Source organism: Chiloscyllium punctatum, chromosome 11 (assembly GCF_047496795.1).
Source record: "Chiloscyllium punctatum isolate Juve2018m chromosome 11, sChiPun1.3, whole genome shotgun sequence".
Classification (NCBI taxonomy): Eukaryota; Metazoa; Chordata; class Chondrichthyes; order Orectolobiformes; family Hemiscylliidae; genus Chiloscyllium; species Chiloscyllium punctatum.
Window position 1 is genome coordinate 98403143 of NC_092749.1, and position 19984 is coordinate 98423126.

The 19984-nt window shown below is 47.3% G+C and overlaps 1 protein-coding gene across 18 annotated transcripts in view; it reads right to left on the minus strand.

Annotated features, from left to right (window-relative positions):
- LOC140483251 (nesprin-1-like) overlaps positions 1-19984 on the minus strand; it is a 585321-nt gene that overhangs the window by 147946 nt on the left and 417391 nt on the right. For all 18 annotated transcript variants that reach the window (XM_072581374.1, XM_072581386.1, XM_072581377.1 and 15 more), the window contains 8 exons: positions 19454-19555; positions 18024-18143; positions 17019-17219; positions 15622-15795; positions 12961-13092; positions 7103-7299; positions 3013-3145; positions 252-434 (listed from right to left, as the gene is read on the minus strand). In XM_072581374.1, coding sequence (XP_072437475.1) covers positions 252-434; positions 3013-3145; positions 7103-7299; positions 12961-13092; positions 15622-15795; positions 17019-17219; positions 18024-18143; positions 19454-19555 — 1242 coding nt within the window. The remainder of the gene's footprint in view (positions 1-251; positions 435-3012; positions 3146-7102; positions 7300-12960; positions 13093-15621; positions 15796-17018; positions 17220-18023; positions 18144-19453; positions 19556-19984) is intronic.

Below are 19984 nucleotides of genomic sequence, written 5' to 3' on the forward strand. Positions count from 1 at the left end.
CCCGTGCTGGACTACTAACCCCGCATGCTACAGTGTCGATCCCAAAACTATTCGCCGTGCCTCACTATCTCCTTACGGGCCTGCACATTTCTGAACGCAGGGAACAAGAGAGGAAGTAGCAAGTTTGCTCTCTCTCTCGCTCTCCCCTCCCCCACAATGAAAAAGGGAGCCCCCAAATATCCAAATTCTTCACACGCATTAGATTCTCACTGGATCGCCTTTACTAGGTGACACATCACTCTCTCCCATACCTGGTGCAGCCTCTCTTGGACCAGGGGGATTTGAGTGAGGAGCTCTGTCCACTGTCCGTCTGTCTGGGTCAGCCCAGATCGCAAGGCAGCTGTGTCCACCTTCTTGAGCCGCAGGAGCTGATTTCCCCGACTCAGCACCGAGGATTTGAGGGAGGCCTTGGTGTCGACCTCCTTGGAAAATTCCTGGAAAAGGAACCGAGTCAGTAGATAATTTGCAACGCTGCTCAAGCACTGCTGCTAAACCAGTCCATTATTAAAAGCACTAGTTATTTGCAATAATTAAATGGGAAAACAAAGCCTGTTTAAAACATGCATTAGATTAGAATCGTGCAGCACAAAAGGATGTCATTTGGCGTATTGCTTTTTCCTTATTTGTTAAATGCTAGGCCAATATTTATCACCCATCCCATTGGGGGAATTTAAGAGTCAACCACATTGCTGTGGGTCTGGAGTCACACAGAGGCCAGACCAGCTAAGGACGGCAGAGTTAGCTCTGAAGAAGGGAGAGTGGACTCGGAACATTAACTCTGTTTTTCTCTCTACAGATGCTGCCAGACCTGCTGAGTTTCTCCATCAGAACTCCTGCATCTTTGTTTTAGAATTTGCAAATGAGATGGGCTCTGATAACAATCGACTGTAGTTTGGATAAGCCGGCTTTAAAAACAGCAGCTGCTGGAGAAGCTCAGCAGGTCTAGCAGCATCGGTGGGAAAAAGCAGACTGAACGTTTCGAGTCTCAGAGCTCGACAAAGCTTTTGACACTGTGAAACACTGGATGACAGCGTGAATGACAAAGCTTTTCACTGTGCCTCAGTGCACGTGACAATAAATTCAATTCAACTCAACTCATCTGTCAGACCTGCTGAGCTTCTCCAGCAACGTCTGCTTTTGCTCCACATTTCCGGCATCTGCAGTTCATTGTTTCAATTTAATTCCAGTTTCTTTCTCTTTTAAATTGAATTCAAGTTTCACCAGGGTGGGATTCAAGCCCATGTCCCCAGCACATGACCCTGGGATGATTGGTTGAGTAACATTCCCATTGTGCCACCACCTCCCCTGTGCTATGTTGCTCCAGCTCTTTGGGAAAAGCTTCCTGCTAATTCACACTGTCCCTTTGGTGCGGCAGATTTTGCCTTTTGAAGCCACTCAAAGCTCTGAGTGTAACAATCCAGGCTGACCTTCCAGTGCAGTGCTAGTGGACAGCCACAGTAGCAGAGACACAGTCGTTCAAGGAAGATATGATATTGAAGGCCTAGATACTCTCTCAGGTGGACACTAAATACCCCATGATGCCATTGTGAAGTAGCACAGGGGACCTACCTCTGCTGCCAATATTTACCTACCAGCCATATCTTGCAACAGATTATCTGGTCATTAGCAGACTGGACGCAAATTAGCTGCTGTGTTCCCTACATTCCAACAGTGGCTACATTTCAACGGTACTGCATTAAGTAAAATGCTTCGGGATGTCCAGTGGTTGTGAATGGCGCTATACAAATGCAACCTTTGCTTTTTATCGCTACTGGAGGGATACTGCTCAGGAAGTGTAGATAGTATTGATCAGTCAAGGAGATCACTTCTGCGGGCAGGGGGTAAAGGAAACTTACAATCTCAGCTCTCTGCAGCAATCAGAACTGTCCTGTGTGATAATAGGCCAGCTGCTAGCTATACCTCACAATATCCAGTGGTAATTCAAACCGTAATCCTATCTGCAGGAGATTCAAGGCCAAGAGTAAGTTTAGGAATGTCTTGATGCATGATTTACATGGGATAATACAGATTTTAAGGAAAGCAAAATCCTGCTAATCCTGCTAATAGGTCAGCATGAATCAAGATTAGATTCCCGACAGTGTGGAAACAGGCCCTTCGGCCCAACACTGACCCTCCAAACAGTAACCCACCCAGACCCATTCCCCTATCCTATATTTACCCCTGACTAATGCACCTAACATATGGGCAATTTAGCATGGCCAATTCACCTGACCTACACGTCTTTGGACTGTGGGCGGAAACCGGAGCACCTGGAGGAAACCCACGCAGACACGGGGAGAATGTGCAAACTCTACACACACAGTCGCCCGAGGCTGGAATCGAATCCAGGTGCTGGGGTAACAGTGCTAACCACTGAGCCACCGTGCCACCCCAACCACCCACAAAACCTCACATTATATTGGCCAATGTTTTTAATGTCTGGGTGACAACCTCGTAAACTCCACATCCCCCACCACTGAAAGGGACAGCTCCCCTTCTTATCTGCTGGGTGGTTCATGTTGTTTCCAGTATGAACAAGCCCAGCAAGGAAGTGGCACCTGCGGCACAGGGAAGGTGGTGACACAATGGGAACACCCCTATCCATGCAGGCTATCCCAGAGCATTCCCAGTCTAATCCCATTTTCTCACAAACAACTATCCGATTTCCAATGTCTCGATTCTGCTTCAACAACGGCTGAATGCTGCAACTCGTGCAGGCCAACGCTCAAGGAGATCTTTCTTATCTCCTCCCCTTCCAACCCTGCTCACCCTTTCTCTCCCCCCCCAACAAAACGTAAAGTTTGAGACGTGGGTGCCAGTTATCGCTCATCCTTAAATGGCTCTGGAGAGAGGACTTGAGCAGCAGAAACAAATGCTCTGCGGCACGACATCCTAACCCGAAGCAGCCTCTGGAGAATTCACTAAGGTCTCACGTCGTGCTTGAACCAGCAGACATTACGTTGTCGCCTGCCAAGGTGGCAAATGTCAGGATGTGAAGCGGTAGACACTCACCAGAAACGAGCTAAGGTGGTCCCTGACGGTGTCGAGCTCCTGTGGAAGGGTCACTGATTGCAGCTTCCAAAATTCCAGGCGCTCCACTGCAGACTGGAGCCATTGATTCAGCTCAGTGTACTCAACCTGGTACCTTAGCAGGAAGCAAAGGAATGAGCAAGAGTTAACTGAAGAGAAACAAGGTGTCGACAGCCCAGACACGTGGAGAAAACCACAGAAGATTCCAAACAATGTGGAAGTGAAATGTACTGCCAAATCTAAGGAGCAGGAGAAGAACAGGCTTTACTTATGTTTGGATCCTGATGGAGCTCTGCGCTCTGATTGGAGTCCCACACTGTTATCACTTCCTAGACAAACTATGTATCATCTCTATAGATATGAGCAAGAGCAAAATCCGAGCTCCCAATCTGCTGACTGCCCAAGGTCTGTGCTCCCTCCATGTCTCGAGTGAGGGCCTACCGTTCTCACGCAGCATGGCAGCCAGTTACCAGGATGACACAAACCCATCAAAAGGTGAGCAGGGTCCCTGCGCCAGTAACCGAACACCCATCCTTAGTGATTCAGGCTGCTGACCTCTGACCTCGCACGGTTGCGAGTCTCTCGGGCCTGAACTCATGGTTGGATGCCCACATCAAAGCTACCCCGCTGGATAGGGATATCTTGAGGAAGTTCATGATGTGGAAATCAAGTTGGGTTCATGGCATGCCAGTTGAGGGGGTTGGGCAGGGATGATCCCAGACACTAGGTGTGGAGAACTTGGGAGGGTACAAAAGCAGGGTTACTGACTTCCACATTTCTTGTGTTGGGCTTTCACTAACTCCTATTCATTGTCACCCTCACCGTGCTATGCTGGTTCCTGATCCAGCTATATCTAGAATTCAGCACTCTCAACTGGGTGTTCTAATCCCTCTGAGGCCTGTCCTCTCAAGATAGCATTCTTCAAGGCTTACACAGGTTAGGTGCTCAGAAGCTGTTTCTCAGACTGACAAATCTAGAACTTGGGCTCAGAGCCTCAGAATAAGACAATAACCAGTTCGGACTGAGATGAGGAGAAATTTCTTCATAAAAGAAATGTAAGTCTTTGGAATACCTTAACCCCAAAGTACTGTGGATGTTCAGTTGTTGAGCATGTTTAAGATCTAGATCAATAGAGTTTTAGTCACTAAGGGTATCAAGGGACATTGGGTTTGGACAGGAGAGTACACAGAGGTAGATCAGCCAGAATTTTACTGAATAGCAACACAGGCCCGAGGGGTGTTGTGGTGTGGTTGGCCTCCTGTTTCTCATGATCTTTACCAATACCTCCAGCCTCAGAATCTTTCAAGATCTCTGCTCTGCTCAGACCTTGTGAGTCTAGAATTTCCTCCACCCCGTCAAATTTCTTCAGAGTTAGAGTTTTCTCACAGCCTCTTAATGCTGACTCGTATTCGGGAAATGTAGGCCGTGGTCTCTTCCTTACGCTCCGGGTGATGCTAGCAGGGGGATAATTGGGCAACCACTCTCGTTGCTCTGACAATCAGTGGCTTCAGTCAACCATTTAAAGTGAACCTGGAGTAAAGCATATGGAGTCGGTTCGAAGAATCCGTTCCACCCCAGCCCCCTTTCCCTGGAGGACATTCGTAAACCCAGTTGTGGATTTTTACAATTCAGTTGTTTGATTATCATTTTCCTGATGCTAGTCGCAATGATCAGTTTTAATGAATTTAATCTGGTCATTGCCTCAGGTAACGCTTGACCTCAAGGCTATGAATACTCCAAATTAATATGCCCCACACCTAAAGCCCTACTTGATTCAAAGACAGTGGCAGCACAACCTTCTATTTACAGAGAACGGCTCATCTCACTCCCATTAGTATTTCATATTGGAATGGAGTTAATAGCAAAAAAAACAAAAACATTCCATATACAATAAAACTACTTTTAAATCACCATGTAACAAACTTAACAGGAAGTGACTGAACAATGTAAAATGTTGTGGATAACACAGCGGTAAACAGGCTAAAAATAGACCAGATTCCCACCATGTAAAAGGAGCAGATTCTGAATTCATAAAGCCCCATTTAAAAAGAGCGAATAACCAGTCAGATACAATTTACATCAAAATGAACAGCTTAAGAGTAAAAGCGGTCATCAGCTGACCTGACAACGATGGAAATGAAACAAAGACACACACACACACACACACACCCTAGTTTTAAAGGCCGGTTTAATGAACGAACAAGTGGAATTATCATTTGACATTTGCCATCAGTTATCGACTCTTTCCATTAAATGATATAAAACACCTTTGAACCAGTCCAGATCTTCTGGGATCTGACTGTCTCTTCAGGAACAGCCCTTTCCATCACTCTTTATCAAGCAGTTGGTAAAAGGTAACAGAGCCCTGATGGGGTAGGTGCTATGACAGTAAACCCTAGTCTCTGTGGCATTGGGGCTGTTAATTAGCCTCCGTGAGCCAGGGTGTTCTTGCTCACTCTCCAGTCATCCCTTCTGGAAAGTAAGCTTGACCTTGGGTATTTTAAGTTGAGGACAGGATCAGTAGCTGCTGCGATGCCTCTGCAGCCAAATAGTCTGTGGGCTTCAAGCTCCAAATTCACATCCGAAAGGTGACCGCCGTACGTGACACTGTTCAGCCACCTCCGAAGCCAACCCTGCATGGAGACTGTTGTATAAGGAGCTGGTTGGTGGGGGAATGCTTAAGATCTCAAAGGGTTGAGACACACCATCTGGGTGTCCTTCATAGCCTCTGCAATAATCACAGGAGTGTTAAGGTGCAAAAAGTGGCCGTTCAGCCCGCAGTGCCTGCAGCAGCTCGCTCAATGAACACCACTGCCTGCTTCCAATCTCCTGCTTTTCTCCCCTGCCCCATTCTCTTGCACTTTCAAGTCAAGTCGCCATAGTCTTGCCAGACTATACAGCTGCTCTCTCGTTAAGAGTGATGTCTGATGGCGATTTCACCTCAGACGAAGGGAGAGGTCGAGAAGGTGGGTCCTTCATGGCAAACTCAGCCAGTGATGGGAATTGAAGCCACGCTGTTGGCATCACAGTGCTTCGCGAACCAACTGTCCAGCCAACTGAGCTAAACTGACCCCTCCCCCCTTTTCATGCACATTATTCCTATCCAAATAATCACCCAATTCTCTCCTCAATGCCTTAATTGAACCGTCCTCCATCACACATCCAGGCAGAGCATTGCAGACCCTAACTAATTCTGGTCTCCCTCTGACAGGATGTTGTGAAACTTGAAAGGGACCAGAAAAAATTTACAAGGATGTTGCCAGGGTTGGAGGATTTGGGCTATCGAGAGAGGCTGAATAGGCCGGGGCTGTTTTCCCTGCAGAGTTGGAGGCTGAGGGGTGACTTTATAGAGGTTTATAAAATCATGAGGGGCATGGATAGGGTATAATAGGCAAGGTCTTCTCCCTGGGGTCGGGGAGTCCAGAACTAGAGGGCATAGGCTTAGGGTGAGAGGGGAAAGATATAAAAGGGACCTAAGAGGCAACTTTTTCACACAGAGGGTGGTCCATGTATGGAATGTGCTGCCAAAGGAAGCCAGTACATCCATACCAGGAAAGAGCATGGTGGCAGCAATTTACCAGATGGATCTTGCCCAAGAAATTGGAGGTGCTGAGGAATCACCTGACAATACAGGTGAGGGTAAGCAGAAGCACAAACGTTACTTTTGGTGCTCAGAGTTTATTGGTCTGAATCAGTCTCAGTGAAACGCAGCAGTAAGGAGCTCTAAGCTTCATCTCCGATGCTTAAGCACCTTGCAGGTAGAAGGCCTCGTGTTCCCGATGGAACGTTAAAACCGAGGTGTCGCCTGAGCATTCAAGTAGATCTGCGCAGGATTCAGTGGCACTGTTACGAGGATGGTCAGGGGAGTACCTATCCTTCAACTGACATCGCCCAATCTGGTCGTTATCACTTTTGTGCATGTGGGATCTTGCTGTGCAGCATCCCGAACACTTCAACTGCAGAATGTGTGATGAGACCCTGAAGTGAAAGACCGGACTGGAAAACCTGACAGGTTGGATTTCGGAAACTGCAGCCCACAGTACAGACCCACTGACAGAGTTCTCCCTTTTACCTGTTCCAGTGTTTCAGGACAGTTTCGAGGCGATGTAACTCCCTGCTCACTCTGGTGGTACTGGACAGCCAGTGCTCCCCGAGCTGGGCTACCTGAGCCTCCAGCTCTGCACAACTGACAGACATCAGGAGCTTCTTCCCATCTTCCAGCACTTGGTACAACTGTGGCTGATGTTCAGTCAAGCTGGCCCTTAACCTCTGAAATGGACAGAACATCAAATCAGATAGAGGCCATTTAGCCCATCGAGTCTATAGTGGCCCTCCAAAGAGCAGCCTGCCCAGGAGTTTGGTAAGGTGCTCCTCCACACTGTACCCCACTTTATCCAGAGGCCGCACCCACAATTATTGCCTGGTCTTCTGAAACGCAAGTTGCAAGTACAGGTTCAGCAGGAAGTGGATGTTGGTGGGGGTGGGGTGGGGTGGACGGAAAGGGACATTTTCCTTTCACACCATTCTGTGGTTCTCAGCTCAACACCATACACACACACAAGGAGCAGGACCAATATTGAGGGCCATCATTACCTTTCAGTTGAAAGATTGTAGTGTTATGTCAGCTGGCCCAGGTATTCAGTCCCTGCAAACATGCAGCATCACCCTGGACACCTGTAGCTACATCTTCTGGGTCCTTTCACCCCTCCCTCAGGCAGCCTCTGCCTCCTTTCCTCAGACAGACGTCCATTTTGAGCTGCGGCCAATACAGTCCAGCCTCCCTCCCTCCCTCTGTCATCCTCTGCGTCATGTGGAACTTTGACCACACGATCTCAATTGTTACATAGCGCAGGCAAACGCATACCCATCACAAGAAAGCAGCGGTTATCTGCCCCAAAATCGAGGCCTACCTTACCTGCTGCACACCATTTTCACCCACAACTGTGACTCTGAATGCACGGACTGCCCAATTGTCTAGATTACTTACAGTGTGGAAACAGGCCCTTCGGCCCAACAAGTCCGCACCGCCCCGCCGAAGCGTAACCCACCCAAACCCCTACATCTACATCTACAGATACCCCTTACCTAACACTATGGGCAATTTAGCCTGGCCAATTCACCTGACCTGCACATCTTTGTGACTGTGGGAGGAAACCAGAGCACCCGGAGGAAACCCACGCAGACACGGGGAGAACGTGCAAACTCCACACAGTCAGTCGCCTGAGGCGGGAATTGAACCCGGGTCCCTGGCGCTGTGAGGCAGCAGTGCTAACCACTGTGCCACCGTGCCGCCCACTAACTTTGATCGGGAAAAGTCTAGACTTTGATTGGGAAGGGAAACTCCATTCTGGTGAGCTGACCTTTTAAGGAGCGCGTGTGATGTGCAAATGTGTTCAAAAGGGCTTCCTGAAGCTTGTCGTCATCACATTGTGCCAGACTCACGTGGGACAATTTAGATCATCTATATTTGTAAATGGGGAAACAAACTTTAAGGAATCATTGGGAGAGAATGTGAAGCAAGCATCAAAAATCATGGTTTACATCTTCAGCCTGGACTCTGTTCAGGCCAGGAATTGTCACAAGCAGATCAGGAAGGACACAATGATTTGGTGAATGCGCGTTTGTCATATTTCAAGGAAGGGTATTCTAGTTATGGAGGGAGAAGCCCAATGGTTTACCAACTGGTTTGGCAACTAATTCCTAGGAAGGCAGGACTGACACATGAAGAGGGTTAGGATTTGGTTAGGACCGTACTCACTAGAGCTTTGAAGAAAGACAGGGGAATCTCATAGAAACCTCTAGAATTTTAACAGGATTGGACAAGGTAAATGCAGGAAGGACGTTCCTGACGATCAGAATCTCCAGAATCAAGGGTCACAGTTTTAGGACACAGGGTAGGTCATTTAGGACTGAGCTGAGGAGGAATTTCTTCATCCAGAACCTGTGGAATTCTCTGCCACAGAAAGCAGTTGAAGCCAAAATACTGAACGTTTATATGAATGAGTTAGATATAGCTCTAAGGGCCAAGAAGGATCAAAAGGGTACAGGGATAAAGTGGGAACAGGGTACACTGATGGAGGACCAGCCATGAATGCTGTAGCAGGTTCAAAGGGCTGAATGGCCTACTCCTGCAGCAGCTATTTTCTATAAATGAATTACTTTTATTGTCATTGTATAACATAATATCGTAAAATATTATTATTTTACAGTGAGAAAAGCCGTAAAATACAGTGAAAAGCTTTTCCACCATTGCCATGATCTGAGTTTCAAGAACAAGAAAACTGATCACAGAATCCCTACAGTGTGGAAACAGGCCCTTCAGCCCAACAAGTCCACACTGACCCTCCAAACAGTAACCCACCCAGACCCATTCCCTTATTACTCTACATTACCATTAACTAATGCACCTAACCCACACATCCCTGAACACAATGGGCAAGTTAGCGTGGCCAATTCACCTAACCTGCACATCTTTGGACTGTGGGAGATGTTGCCAGGGTTGGAGGATTTGAGCTATAGTGAGAGCATCAGAGGCTGAGGGGTGACCTTATAGAGCATTACAAAATTATGAGGGGCATGGATGGGGTAAATAGGCAAAGTTTTTTCCCTGAGGTCAGGGAGTCCAGAACTAGAGGGCATAGGTTTAGGGCAAGAGGGGAAAGATATAAAAGAGACCTGAGGGGCACACAGATGGTGGTACGGGTATGGAATGAGCTGCTCGTTGAATGCTGCCTGAACTGCTGTGCTCTTCCAGCACCACTAATCCAGTAAATGGTGGAGGCTGGTACAATTGCAACATTTAAGAGGCATTTGGATGGATATATGGATAGGAAGTTTGGAGGGATATGGGCCAGGTGCTGGCACATGGGACTAGATTGGGTTGGGACGTCTGGTCGGCTTGGATAGGTTGGACTGAAGGGTCTGTTTCCATGCTGTACATCTCTATGACTCTATGACACAGGGAGAATGTGCAAACTCCCCACAGACAGTGGCCCGAGGCTGGAATCGAACCCAAGTCCCCAGTGCTGCGAGGCAGCAGTGCTAACCACTGAGCCACCGTGCCACCCCTGATGTTTCAAGGAGGACAATATCAGACTTCAGAAATAGGAGTTACAGACACAGAGTGAACAGACACAAATAGGTCCAGGCACTGGACAGGCTAGTGGCTGGTTCAATTTAATGTGGGAGAATATAGAAAAAAAAGGCACTGAAGGGTGTGGGTGAAACAGAGATGACTAAGGTTCAAATCCAGAGTCCACAACACTGGTTCTACACAGGAGGATGGTGTGTGCAGTGTTGGTGCCTCAATAAAGGGAAGAGCATGGCTGCCCGTGAAGATTACGACGCTTGTCAGCAGGACTGTACTATGGACGAGGCTTGAGATTCCAAACGTTTCAGACAAATCGCAGCAAAAGATCCGTTCCATCTGTTCAAACATAATCTTCATCAAGCCTCTCAATAGTCTTCCAGTGACATCTCCAAAATCATCAGAATGAGGAAAAGGACTCATTAAGAAATTTGAAGAGCGGAGTTTAGGAGATTAAGAGGGATCTGATTAGAGTCATAGAGTCATAGAGATGTACAGCACGGAAACAGACCCTTCGGTCCAACCCGTCCATGCCGACCAGATATCCCAACCTAATCTAGTTCCACCTGCCCACACTCGGCCCATACCTCTCCAAACCCTTCCTATTCATATACCCATCCAAATGCCTCTTAATTGTTGCAATTGTACCAGCCTCCACCACATCCTCTGGCAGCTCATTCCATACACGTACCACCCTCTGCATGAAGAAGTTGCCCCTTAGGTCTCTTTTATATCTTTCCCCTCTCACCCTAAACCTATGCCCTCTAGTTCTGGACTCCCCGACCCCAGGGAAAAGACCTTGTCTATTTATCCTATCTGTGCCTCTCATAATTTTGTAAATGTCTATAAGGTCACCCCTCAGCCTCCGACGCTCCGGGAAAACAGCCCCAGCCTGTTCAGTCTCTCCCTGTAGCTCAGAACCTCCAACCCTGGCAACATCCTTGTAAATCTTTTCTGAACTCTTTCAAGTTTCACAACATCTTTCCTATAGGAAAGAGACCAGAACTGCACGCAATATTCCAACAGTGGCCTAACCAATGTCCTGTTCAGCCGCAATATGACCTCCCAACTCCTGTACTCAATACTCTGACCAATAAAGGAAAGCATACCAAATGCCTTCTTCACTATCCTATCTACCTGTTACTCCACTTTCAAGGAGCTATGAACCTGCACTCCAAGGTCTCTTTGTTCAGCAACACTCCCTCGGACCTTACCATTAAGTGCATAAGTCCTGCTAAGATTTGCTTTCCCAAAATGCAGCACCTCGCATTTATCTGAATTAAACTCCATCTGCCACTGCTCAGCCCATTGGCCCATCTGGTCCAGATCCTGTTGTAATCTGAGGTAACCCTCTTCGCTGTCCACTCCACCTCCAATTTTGGGGTCATCTGCAAGCTTACTAACTGCACCTCTTATGCTCGCATCCAAATCATTTGTGTAGATGACAAAAACGTAGATGGCCCAGCACCGATCCTTGTGGCACTCCACTGGTCACAGGCCTCCAGTCTGAAAAACAACCCTCCACCACCACCCTCTGTCTTCTACCTTTGAGCCAGTTCTGTATCCAAATGGCTAGTTCTCCCTGTATTCCATGAGATCTAACCTGGCTAATCAGTCTCCCATGGGAAACCTTGTCGAACGCCTTACTGAAGTCCATATAGATCACATCTACTGCTCTGCCCTCATCAATCTTCTTTGTTACTTCTTCAAAAAACTCAATCAAGTTTGTGAAATATGATTTCCCATGCACAAAGCCATGTTGACTGTCCCTAATCAGTCCTTGCCTTTCCAAATACATGTACATCCTGTCCCTCAGGATTCCCTCCAACAACTTGCCCACCACCGAGGTCTGGCTCACCGCTCAATAGTTCCCTGGCTTGTCTTTACCACCCTTCTTAAACAGTGGCACTACGTTTGCCAACCTCCAGTCTTCCGGCACCTCACCTGTGACTATCGATGATACAAATATCTCAGCAAGAGGCCCAGCAATCACTTTTGTAGCTTCCCATAAAGTTCTCGGGTACACCTGATCAGGTCCTGGGGATTTATCCACCTTTAACTGTTTCAAGCACTTCCTCCTCTGTAATCTGGACATTTTGCAAAATGTCACCATCTATTTCCCTACAGTCTATATCTTTCATATCCTTTTCCACAGTAAATACTGATGCAAAATATTCATTTAGTATCTCCCCGATTTTCTGTGGCTCCACACAAAGGCCGCCTTGCTGATCTTTGAGGGGCCCTATTTTCTCCTGAGTTACCCTTTTGTCCTTAATATATTTGTAAAAACCCTTTGGATTCTCCTTAATTCTATTTGCCAAAGCTATCTCATGTCCCCGTTTTGCCCTCCTGATTTCCCTTTTAAGTATACTTCTACTTTCTTTATACTCTTTCACGGATTCACTCGATCTATCCTGTCTGTACCCGACATATGCTTCCTTCTTTTTCTTAACCAAACCCTCAATTTCTTTAGTCATCCAGCATTCCATTGAAACTTAAAACAATTTAGCTGAGAAAATGATTTCCTTTCGTGGGGGAATTAAGAACAAGGGGGCATACTCTTAAAATTAGGGCTAGATAATTTCAGAGCGACGTTAGAAATGACTAGAGGAAATCTACAGCTTTGATCCCACGAGACTGCAGACTCAAGGTCTATTGGAGCTTCCAAGATTGAGACTGTCAGGTTCTCACACCTGGGTATCAGGGGACACAGGGCACAACCTTGTGAATGGAGCTGAAGGGTCAATAAGCCTCCATCTAACTGAATGGTGGAGCAGGCCTGGAGTTGAATGGCTTCTGCCCAGTCCTGTTGCTAAGGAGCAGTGGCTGAAACCCAAACTGACCTGATACAGAGCGATCCGTTCCGTGAGCCGTTCTTCAGATTCCTCCACCAGGCCAGCACCGGGAATGCTGTTCTCCACCCCTTCTAGCTGTTTGTACAGAGCCTCGTAATCCCTCGCCAGGTTAGTCCAGGTCTAAGGGGGAGAGACAGCACAATACCTCAGACACCGTTGTTCCAATGGCTATTGATCACTGACGTTTTTTCAAACCAAGAAATTGTCACATTTCTGTAGGGGTTTATTCTGCAGACTTTCTATTCAGTTTGAGCCCATTCTTCTTCTCTGACCCACTCACATAAATGGACCCCGTGCAAACCTGGCTTGTCAGCCTAAAATTCATAAACTACAGCAAGACGTAGAAATCAAAGTAGATAACTCTCACTCTACACAGTCAGGCGTGTGATGGAATACTCCCCTCTTGCCTGGATGGATGCAGCTCCAACAACACTCAAGATGTTTGACACCATCCAGGACAAAGCTGCCCGCTTGATTGGCATCACATCCACAAGCATCCACTCCCTCCAACACTGACATTGACAAGCAACAATGTTACACTGTGCAGGAGTTCATCAAGGCTCATTAGCCAGTACATTCCAAACCCGTGACCACTCCCATCTGGAATGGATAACAGCGACAGATACAATGGGAACAGCACCGCCTTCAATTTCCCCTCCGAGTCACTCACCATCCTGAAGTTTGTTTCGATGGCTCCAAGTTCTGAAATTCCCCTCCCTCAGGGCATTGTGGATCTACCCGCAGCACGTGGACGGCAGCGGTTCAAGAAAGCAGCTCACCACCACCTTCTCAAGGGGGCAGCTAGGGACGGGCAATAAATACTGGCACAGCCGATGACACCCAGGGCCAACGAGGGCATTTTAACAAGTGTACGTGCTACAGAAATGCATCGTCCTGAGTCTCCCTTCTCAAAAGCAGATTGAATATAGACTCAAAGTGCGACACAGGCTCTCGATTAACTTACTAATTGGATCAGGCGCTGGGATAAAATGAGAGAGAAATTCTCTATTCACAGCACCAGGTAATATTCTCTCGGAGTATAATGAAGAGAAAGAATACCTGAGTAGCCCCACCTCAGTTCTGGGTAAAAAACAAGGACTGCAGATGCTGGAAATCAGAATCTGGATTAGAGTGGTGCTGGAAAAGCACAGCAGTTCAGGCAGCATCCGGGGAGCAGGATGCTGCCTGAACTGCTGTGCTTTTCCAGCACCACTCTAATCCACCTCAGTTCTCCCAACCCACTCCTGCCTGTTGCACAGTTGGTGAAAATGACAATGTCGAGTATACCTCACTGTGCACAGGCAACAGGAGACATTCACCTCAGTATTCTCCTTGGCACATAAAGATAATGAAGGATGGCATTTGCTCTCATTTTGCAAAGACCTTAAAACAGAAGCTCATTTCTTACATTGTGCAGCACGTCCATACTCAGTCCAACTTATCCACTGCCCAATATAGACCTTCTAGTGGTTGAACAGCGAGCATTGATATAACCCACACTCCTTTTATGTTGAGGAAATTAGAAAATAATTGCAAGAGGATGCATCCTGATCATAACATACAATACTTGGCGCACAACATGAATTCTGAAGCCCTTTAATCTCATTGAGTGCCTTATATCCCAAATATTGACACTGTTCCCACCACAGCTTGTCACCCTGCTCTCTCAGCTCACTTCCTGTGTGATCCTGCTCTAGTCAATGTTAATGTTATGTTGATTGTATTGTTGGTGGGAGGAAATTAAGCAAGTGCTTTGACCACGCATGAACATACGCTGAGACACTGATGGGTAAGAGGCAGCTATGGGCAATCTTAGATCCCTACAGTGTGGAAACAGGCCATTCAGCCCACACCAGCCCTCTGAAGAGCATCCTTCCTAGTCAAACCTGCTCTTCTACCCAGTTATATTACATTTCCCGATGGCTAATCCACCTGACCTGCACATCCCTGGACACTATGGCCAACCCATCCCGACCTACACATGTTTGGACAATGAGAGGAAATCCACACAGACATGAGGAGAACGTGCAAACTCGATGCAGTCACCAGAGGGTGGAATCGAACCTGGGTCCCCGGCACTGTGAGGCAGCAGTGCTAACCACTGAGCCACTGTGCAATGCTGTGCTCTGTGAATAAATCTACTATCAAGAAAATGTACTGCTTCCCAATCCATCCATTTCTAACAGTGTTAAAAGGACAAGAGAAAATCTAGGAAGATCCATACAGTGCACAAGTTACGCCAAGCAACACTATGAAACAATATATACCATCACTGAGCTTGAAAAAATTTCATATACTCAAGACTGACAGCAGAAAGATTTATTAAATCAAACCCCTGGCTAGAATAAATTCTCTGTAATTCTGGCAAGACCTCAACAGAAATACAAACATTCATTTCGCCCAGAACAATCAGTCTAATCAGCTTTGGGCTATTTTCCTGTCAGCTCAGGAACTATTTCCACAATAACGTTTTATTTTACTGTCGGCATGTCATTTACTGAGACAACTTCACTTCTTGTGATTTCTCCTGATCCTGAAATTATTCTGACAGAGGGGACGGTCGAACATTTCTGCAGTGCCCTTTATCGGTGACACACTGCAAACCGCAGAAAGCTGCGGCCATTTCAGAATCCGTGTCAAAGAACTTACCTCAAAAATGCTTTCCAATTCCACACCTCTCCCATGAGCTGCATTCAGTAAAGCCGAGCACTTGTTCATCAGTTCCTGCTGGGAGCTGCTTTCTTTCTGATGGATACAGGAGTTTACTTTTTTACAAAGTGTTTCTGTAAGGATTTTGTGAGACTCCAGCCCTTGGAAAAATTCCTGCGATAAAGTGCAAAAAAGATGATTAACTTGGAAAACGATCCAACTCATTCACTGCAGCCGGAGAACTTTACAACCTATAAGAGCTGAGGACATTTTCACACCAGCGGGAACGAGTGAGAGAGGTAGGGTGTTCAAAAAGACAGAATGACGAGAGCAGGAACAGGAGGAGTAATGCAGAGAGGTTGTTCCTTTTCTTGTTCCTCTCTTCCTAAATTTTTAGTTTTTCTTAAACTTACCCTCATGGAGAGGTCGGTGGTGATTCCATCAGAGCATTGCAACAGCTCAGGGCCCAGAGCACAGTGCGATGGTCAGTGGGCCCGGAGCACAGTGGGACGGTCAGTGGGCCCGGAGCACAGTGGGACGGTGAATGGGCCCGGAGCACAGTGGGACAGTCAGTGGGCCCAGAGCACAGTGGGACAGTCAGTGGGCCCAGAGCACAGTGGGACAGTCAGTGAGCACAGTGGGACAGTCAGTGGGCCCAGAGCACAGTGGGACAGTCAATGGCCCCGGAGCACAGTGGGACGGTCAGTGGGCCTGGGTTGGAGTGGCCAGTGGGCCTGGGTTGGAGTGGCCAGTGGGCTGGAGGCCAAGAGTGGAGCAGACAGTCAGCAGCCCTAGAGTTCTGGTCCAGGATTCTCTCGAGGTAAAATTGCAGGTTGGGTCAGTAGTTAGGAAGGCAAATGCAATTATAGCATTTATTTTAGGAGGACTTGAACATAAAAGCAGGGATGTACCTCTGAGGCTCTATAAGGCTCTGGTCAGACCACATTTGGAGTATTGAGTGCAGTTTAGGGCCCCATATCTCAGAAAGGACGTACTGGCCATGGAGCGTGTTCAGAGGTGGTTCATGAGAATGGTCCCAGGAATGAAAAGCTTAACATCTGAGGAACGTTTGAGGATTCTGGCTCTATACTCAATGGATTTTAGAAGGGTGGGTGGGGGGGGGGGGGAGGTGGGGGGAATCTAATTGAACCACAAAGAATACTGAATGCCCTGGACAGAGTGGATGTTGGGAAGATGTTTCCATTGGTAGGAAAGACTAGAACCTGAGGGCACAGCCTTAGAGTAAAGGGAAGACCTTTTAGAATGGAGCTAAGAAGAAACTTCATCAGACAGAGAGTGGATCAAATGGAACGTTTGCCTATATCTTCGATACATTCCTATGGCTGATATTCCCGATACGTAGGGAACAGCCTGTGGTCCTGCATGCCCATACTAACCTTATGTTTATTCAGAAGATTCTTGACGTCTTCCTTAGACGTGACCAGGATCCTCTTGTCCAGTGACATCTTCTCTTGGCCTGTGTCTGTCAGATCGGTCAGATCCTGCAGAGCTTGTTCATACTGTCCCCTCAGGGCCAAGCTCTGGTTTAAGGAGCTGCGGCTGGATCCAATGATCATCGTCAGCTCTTCGTACATATCCTTTAAAAGGGGAATGGAAAGTTTTGTGAAATGCAAAGGGACTGGTGCTATGATTGTCTCTCAGCCCCATTACTGAGTACTCAATAGCTGCAGGACTGCCATGTCCAACTCACCATGTTGGTATTAACATGCAGGGAAATATTTTATAATCTCTGTATCCAAAACCAAATTCTGCATCAATACATAGGTTGGCACAGGGACTCAGTGGTTAGCATTGCTGCCTCACAGTACCAGTGACCTAGGTTCAATCCCAGGCTCAGGCCACTGTCTGTGGGGAGTTTGCACATTCTCCCCGTGTCTGTGTGGGTTTCCTCTGGGTGCTCTGGTTTTCTCCCACAATCCAAAGATGTGCAGGTTAGGTGTATTGGCCATGCTAAATTGCCCCATAGTGTCCAGGGATGTGTAGGTTAGGTGCATCAGCCTGGGGTAAATATAGCGGAAATGGGTCTGGGTGGGTTGCTCTTTGGAGGGTCGGTGTGGACTTGTTGGGCCGAATGGCCTATTTTCACTGTAGGGAATCTAATCTAATTCTGTAAGACCCGCAATTACATACAGCTGACAAAACCAACCAAGCCAACACACAACATGCAGACATAACCAGCTAATGTGACACTTCTAGACGGGATCAGTTTGCAGAGAAGATAATAACATAGGATGGTGTAAAACCAACTCCCAAATTCAGCACAGGCTGTAATGATTCCCCCTTCCCCATTCTAAACTCTCCGTTTGTAAGGTAAAGGGCTTCAGCCAATGGTGCAGCAGTGATCTTTCCCAGAGAAATGTCTGCAGTAAGAGTGTCCAGACCTGCACTTTCGAGAGGTCCAGGAGTATCGCCTGATCTGGCTGCAGCTTCTCTCCCCGCTCTTTCAAATGACCAATCCGTGCCTCAAATTCCCTCAGGTCATCTTCCGCTTGCAAAATGGCCTGCCAACAGAAGTAACAGATTTTATAGCAGTGTCCAGACATGTTTACATGAACTCCGGCATCTCAGGTCAAGGGGGGGAGCAGAGGACTTTGGAGAGTTTTTTCCATCCTTTTCCTTGAACATAGACATATGAATGAAAACGAGACCAGCCTTCAATAGTTACACCTTTGTTCAGCCTTATTGGGAAAGTCTGACGGATTAATTTTACTTGTTTTGGGTAGCGAAGCAGATATGATGCATCCATGTGTACTGTTCCAACACAGAGCCAGGCTGATACTGGCAGCACTGCCCAAGAGGAGGGATCGGTTTCTCTGTGCCCAAATTCTCGAGAGTGTACGTGGGACCAAAAGGCACGATCTCAGAGGAAGGGACAGAGATGAGGAGCAATGTCTTCTTTCAGAGGCTAGTGAATCTATCGATGGCTTTACTGCAGAGGGCTGTTGAGGCTGGGTCATCAAGTATATTCAAGATTTTAGTGAGTTTTGAGAAGATTTGTAGCTCAGGTTGAGGTTCTGGATGTAGGTTTGCTCGCTGAGCTGGAAGGTTCATTTCCAGACGTTTCGTCACCATACTAGGTAACATCTTCGGTGGGCCTCTGGGCGGAGGATGTTACCAAGTAGGGTGATGAAAGTCTGGAAATGAACCTTCCAGCTCAGCGAGCAAACCTACATCCTGTATTCAAGATATATAGGTTTTTAATCAGGAAGGGAATCAAGGATTATGGACAATAAGGCAGGAGAGTGGAGTTCAGGATGATCAAATCAGCCATGGCCTCACTAAATGCAGAACACTAAACCCGATGGGCTGAATGGCTATTTCTGCTCTCATATCTTATAGTCTTATAGTTGAGAGTATGTTGTGGAGGTGCCGGTGTTGGACTGGGGCGGACAAAGTCAGAAGTCGCACAACACCAGGTTTTAGTCCAACAGGTTTATTTGAAATCACAAGCTTTCGGAGCGCTGCTCCTTTGTCAGGTGAAGGGGAGGCACAATCCCAAGATTTAAGCTGGGAACCCATTCCCAGAAAGAACACTGAGCTCACTGAGAACTGGCTATTTGGAAAGGGAGGGTATATAAATGATAAGAGGGAGTAAGGTTACAGGGGACAGCATAAATGGAAGTGCCATCTCCAAAACATGAGCCGAATGGCCTCCTTCCCCATCGCAAGGTCTGAAATCCCCAAACGCTTTAAAGAAACAATTGCAATCATTAGAAGTTGTTTCCCTTCCCTCCAATATCTAACTTGGAATACCATCTTAAACCAAGAACAAGTGGAGTTGTGGCTTGATACAGACAGGAGTGATTCTTACCTGCAGTTGCTCTGTGACTGTGTGCTCCAAAGCCTCAGCTAGCTTTTGTAGGACGACATATTTACTATCAGCCAGGGAGGTGATCAGCAGCTTCAACTCAGTCTGCAAAGAGCAAAGAACAGCAAGGGGGTTTTGCAAAGGGTGACAATTCACTTCCCGTGACTGTCCTTGAAATGACACACATTAAGAACTCTGCAGTCAGTGCACCAAAGTGACCTAAAAACTCAACCATCAGTACACCCCGTCCATCACAGAGACCTTAGGCCTACACATCTCCTTCATACAGTCTCACTGCCCTGATGTCTTATGCTGATCCATTCACAAATTCAGAATCCAGAGCTTCTCAAACTCTCCAACATGGCCCTTCCAAGATGTACACTGTCACCTATGGCTCACTTGGTATCAGACTTGCTGACAAAGCTTGAAGGTTGCGGATTCTGACCAGACCCACCCCCTCACCCCTATCCCCATGACCCCAGCTTTGCCATGGCTAACCCACCTAGCCTGCACATGACGGGGCAATTTGGCATG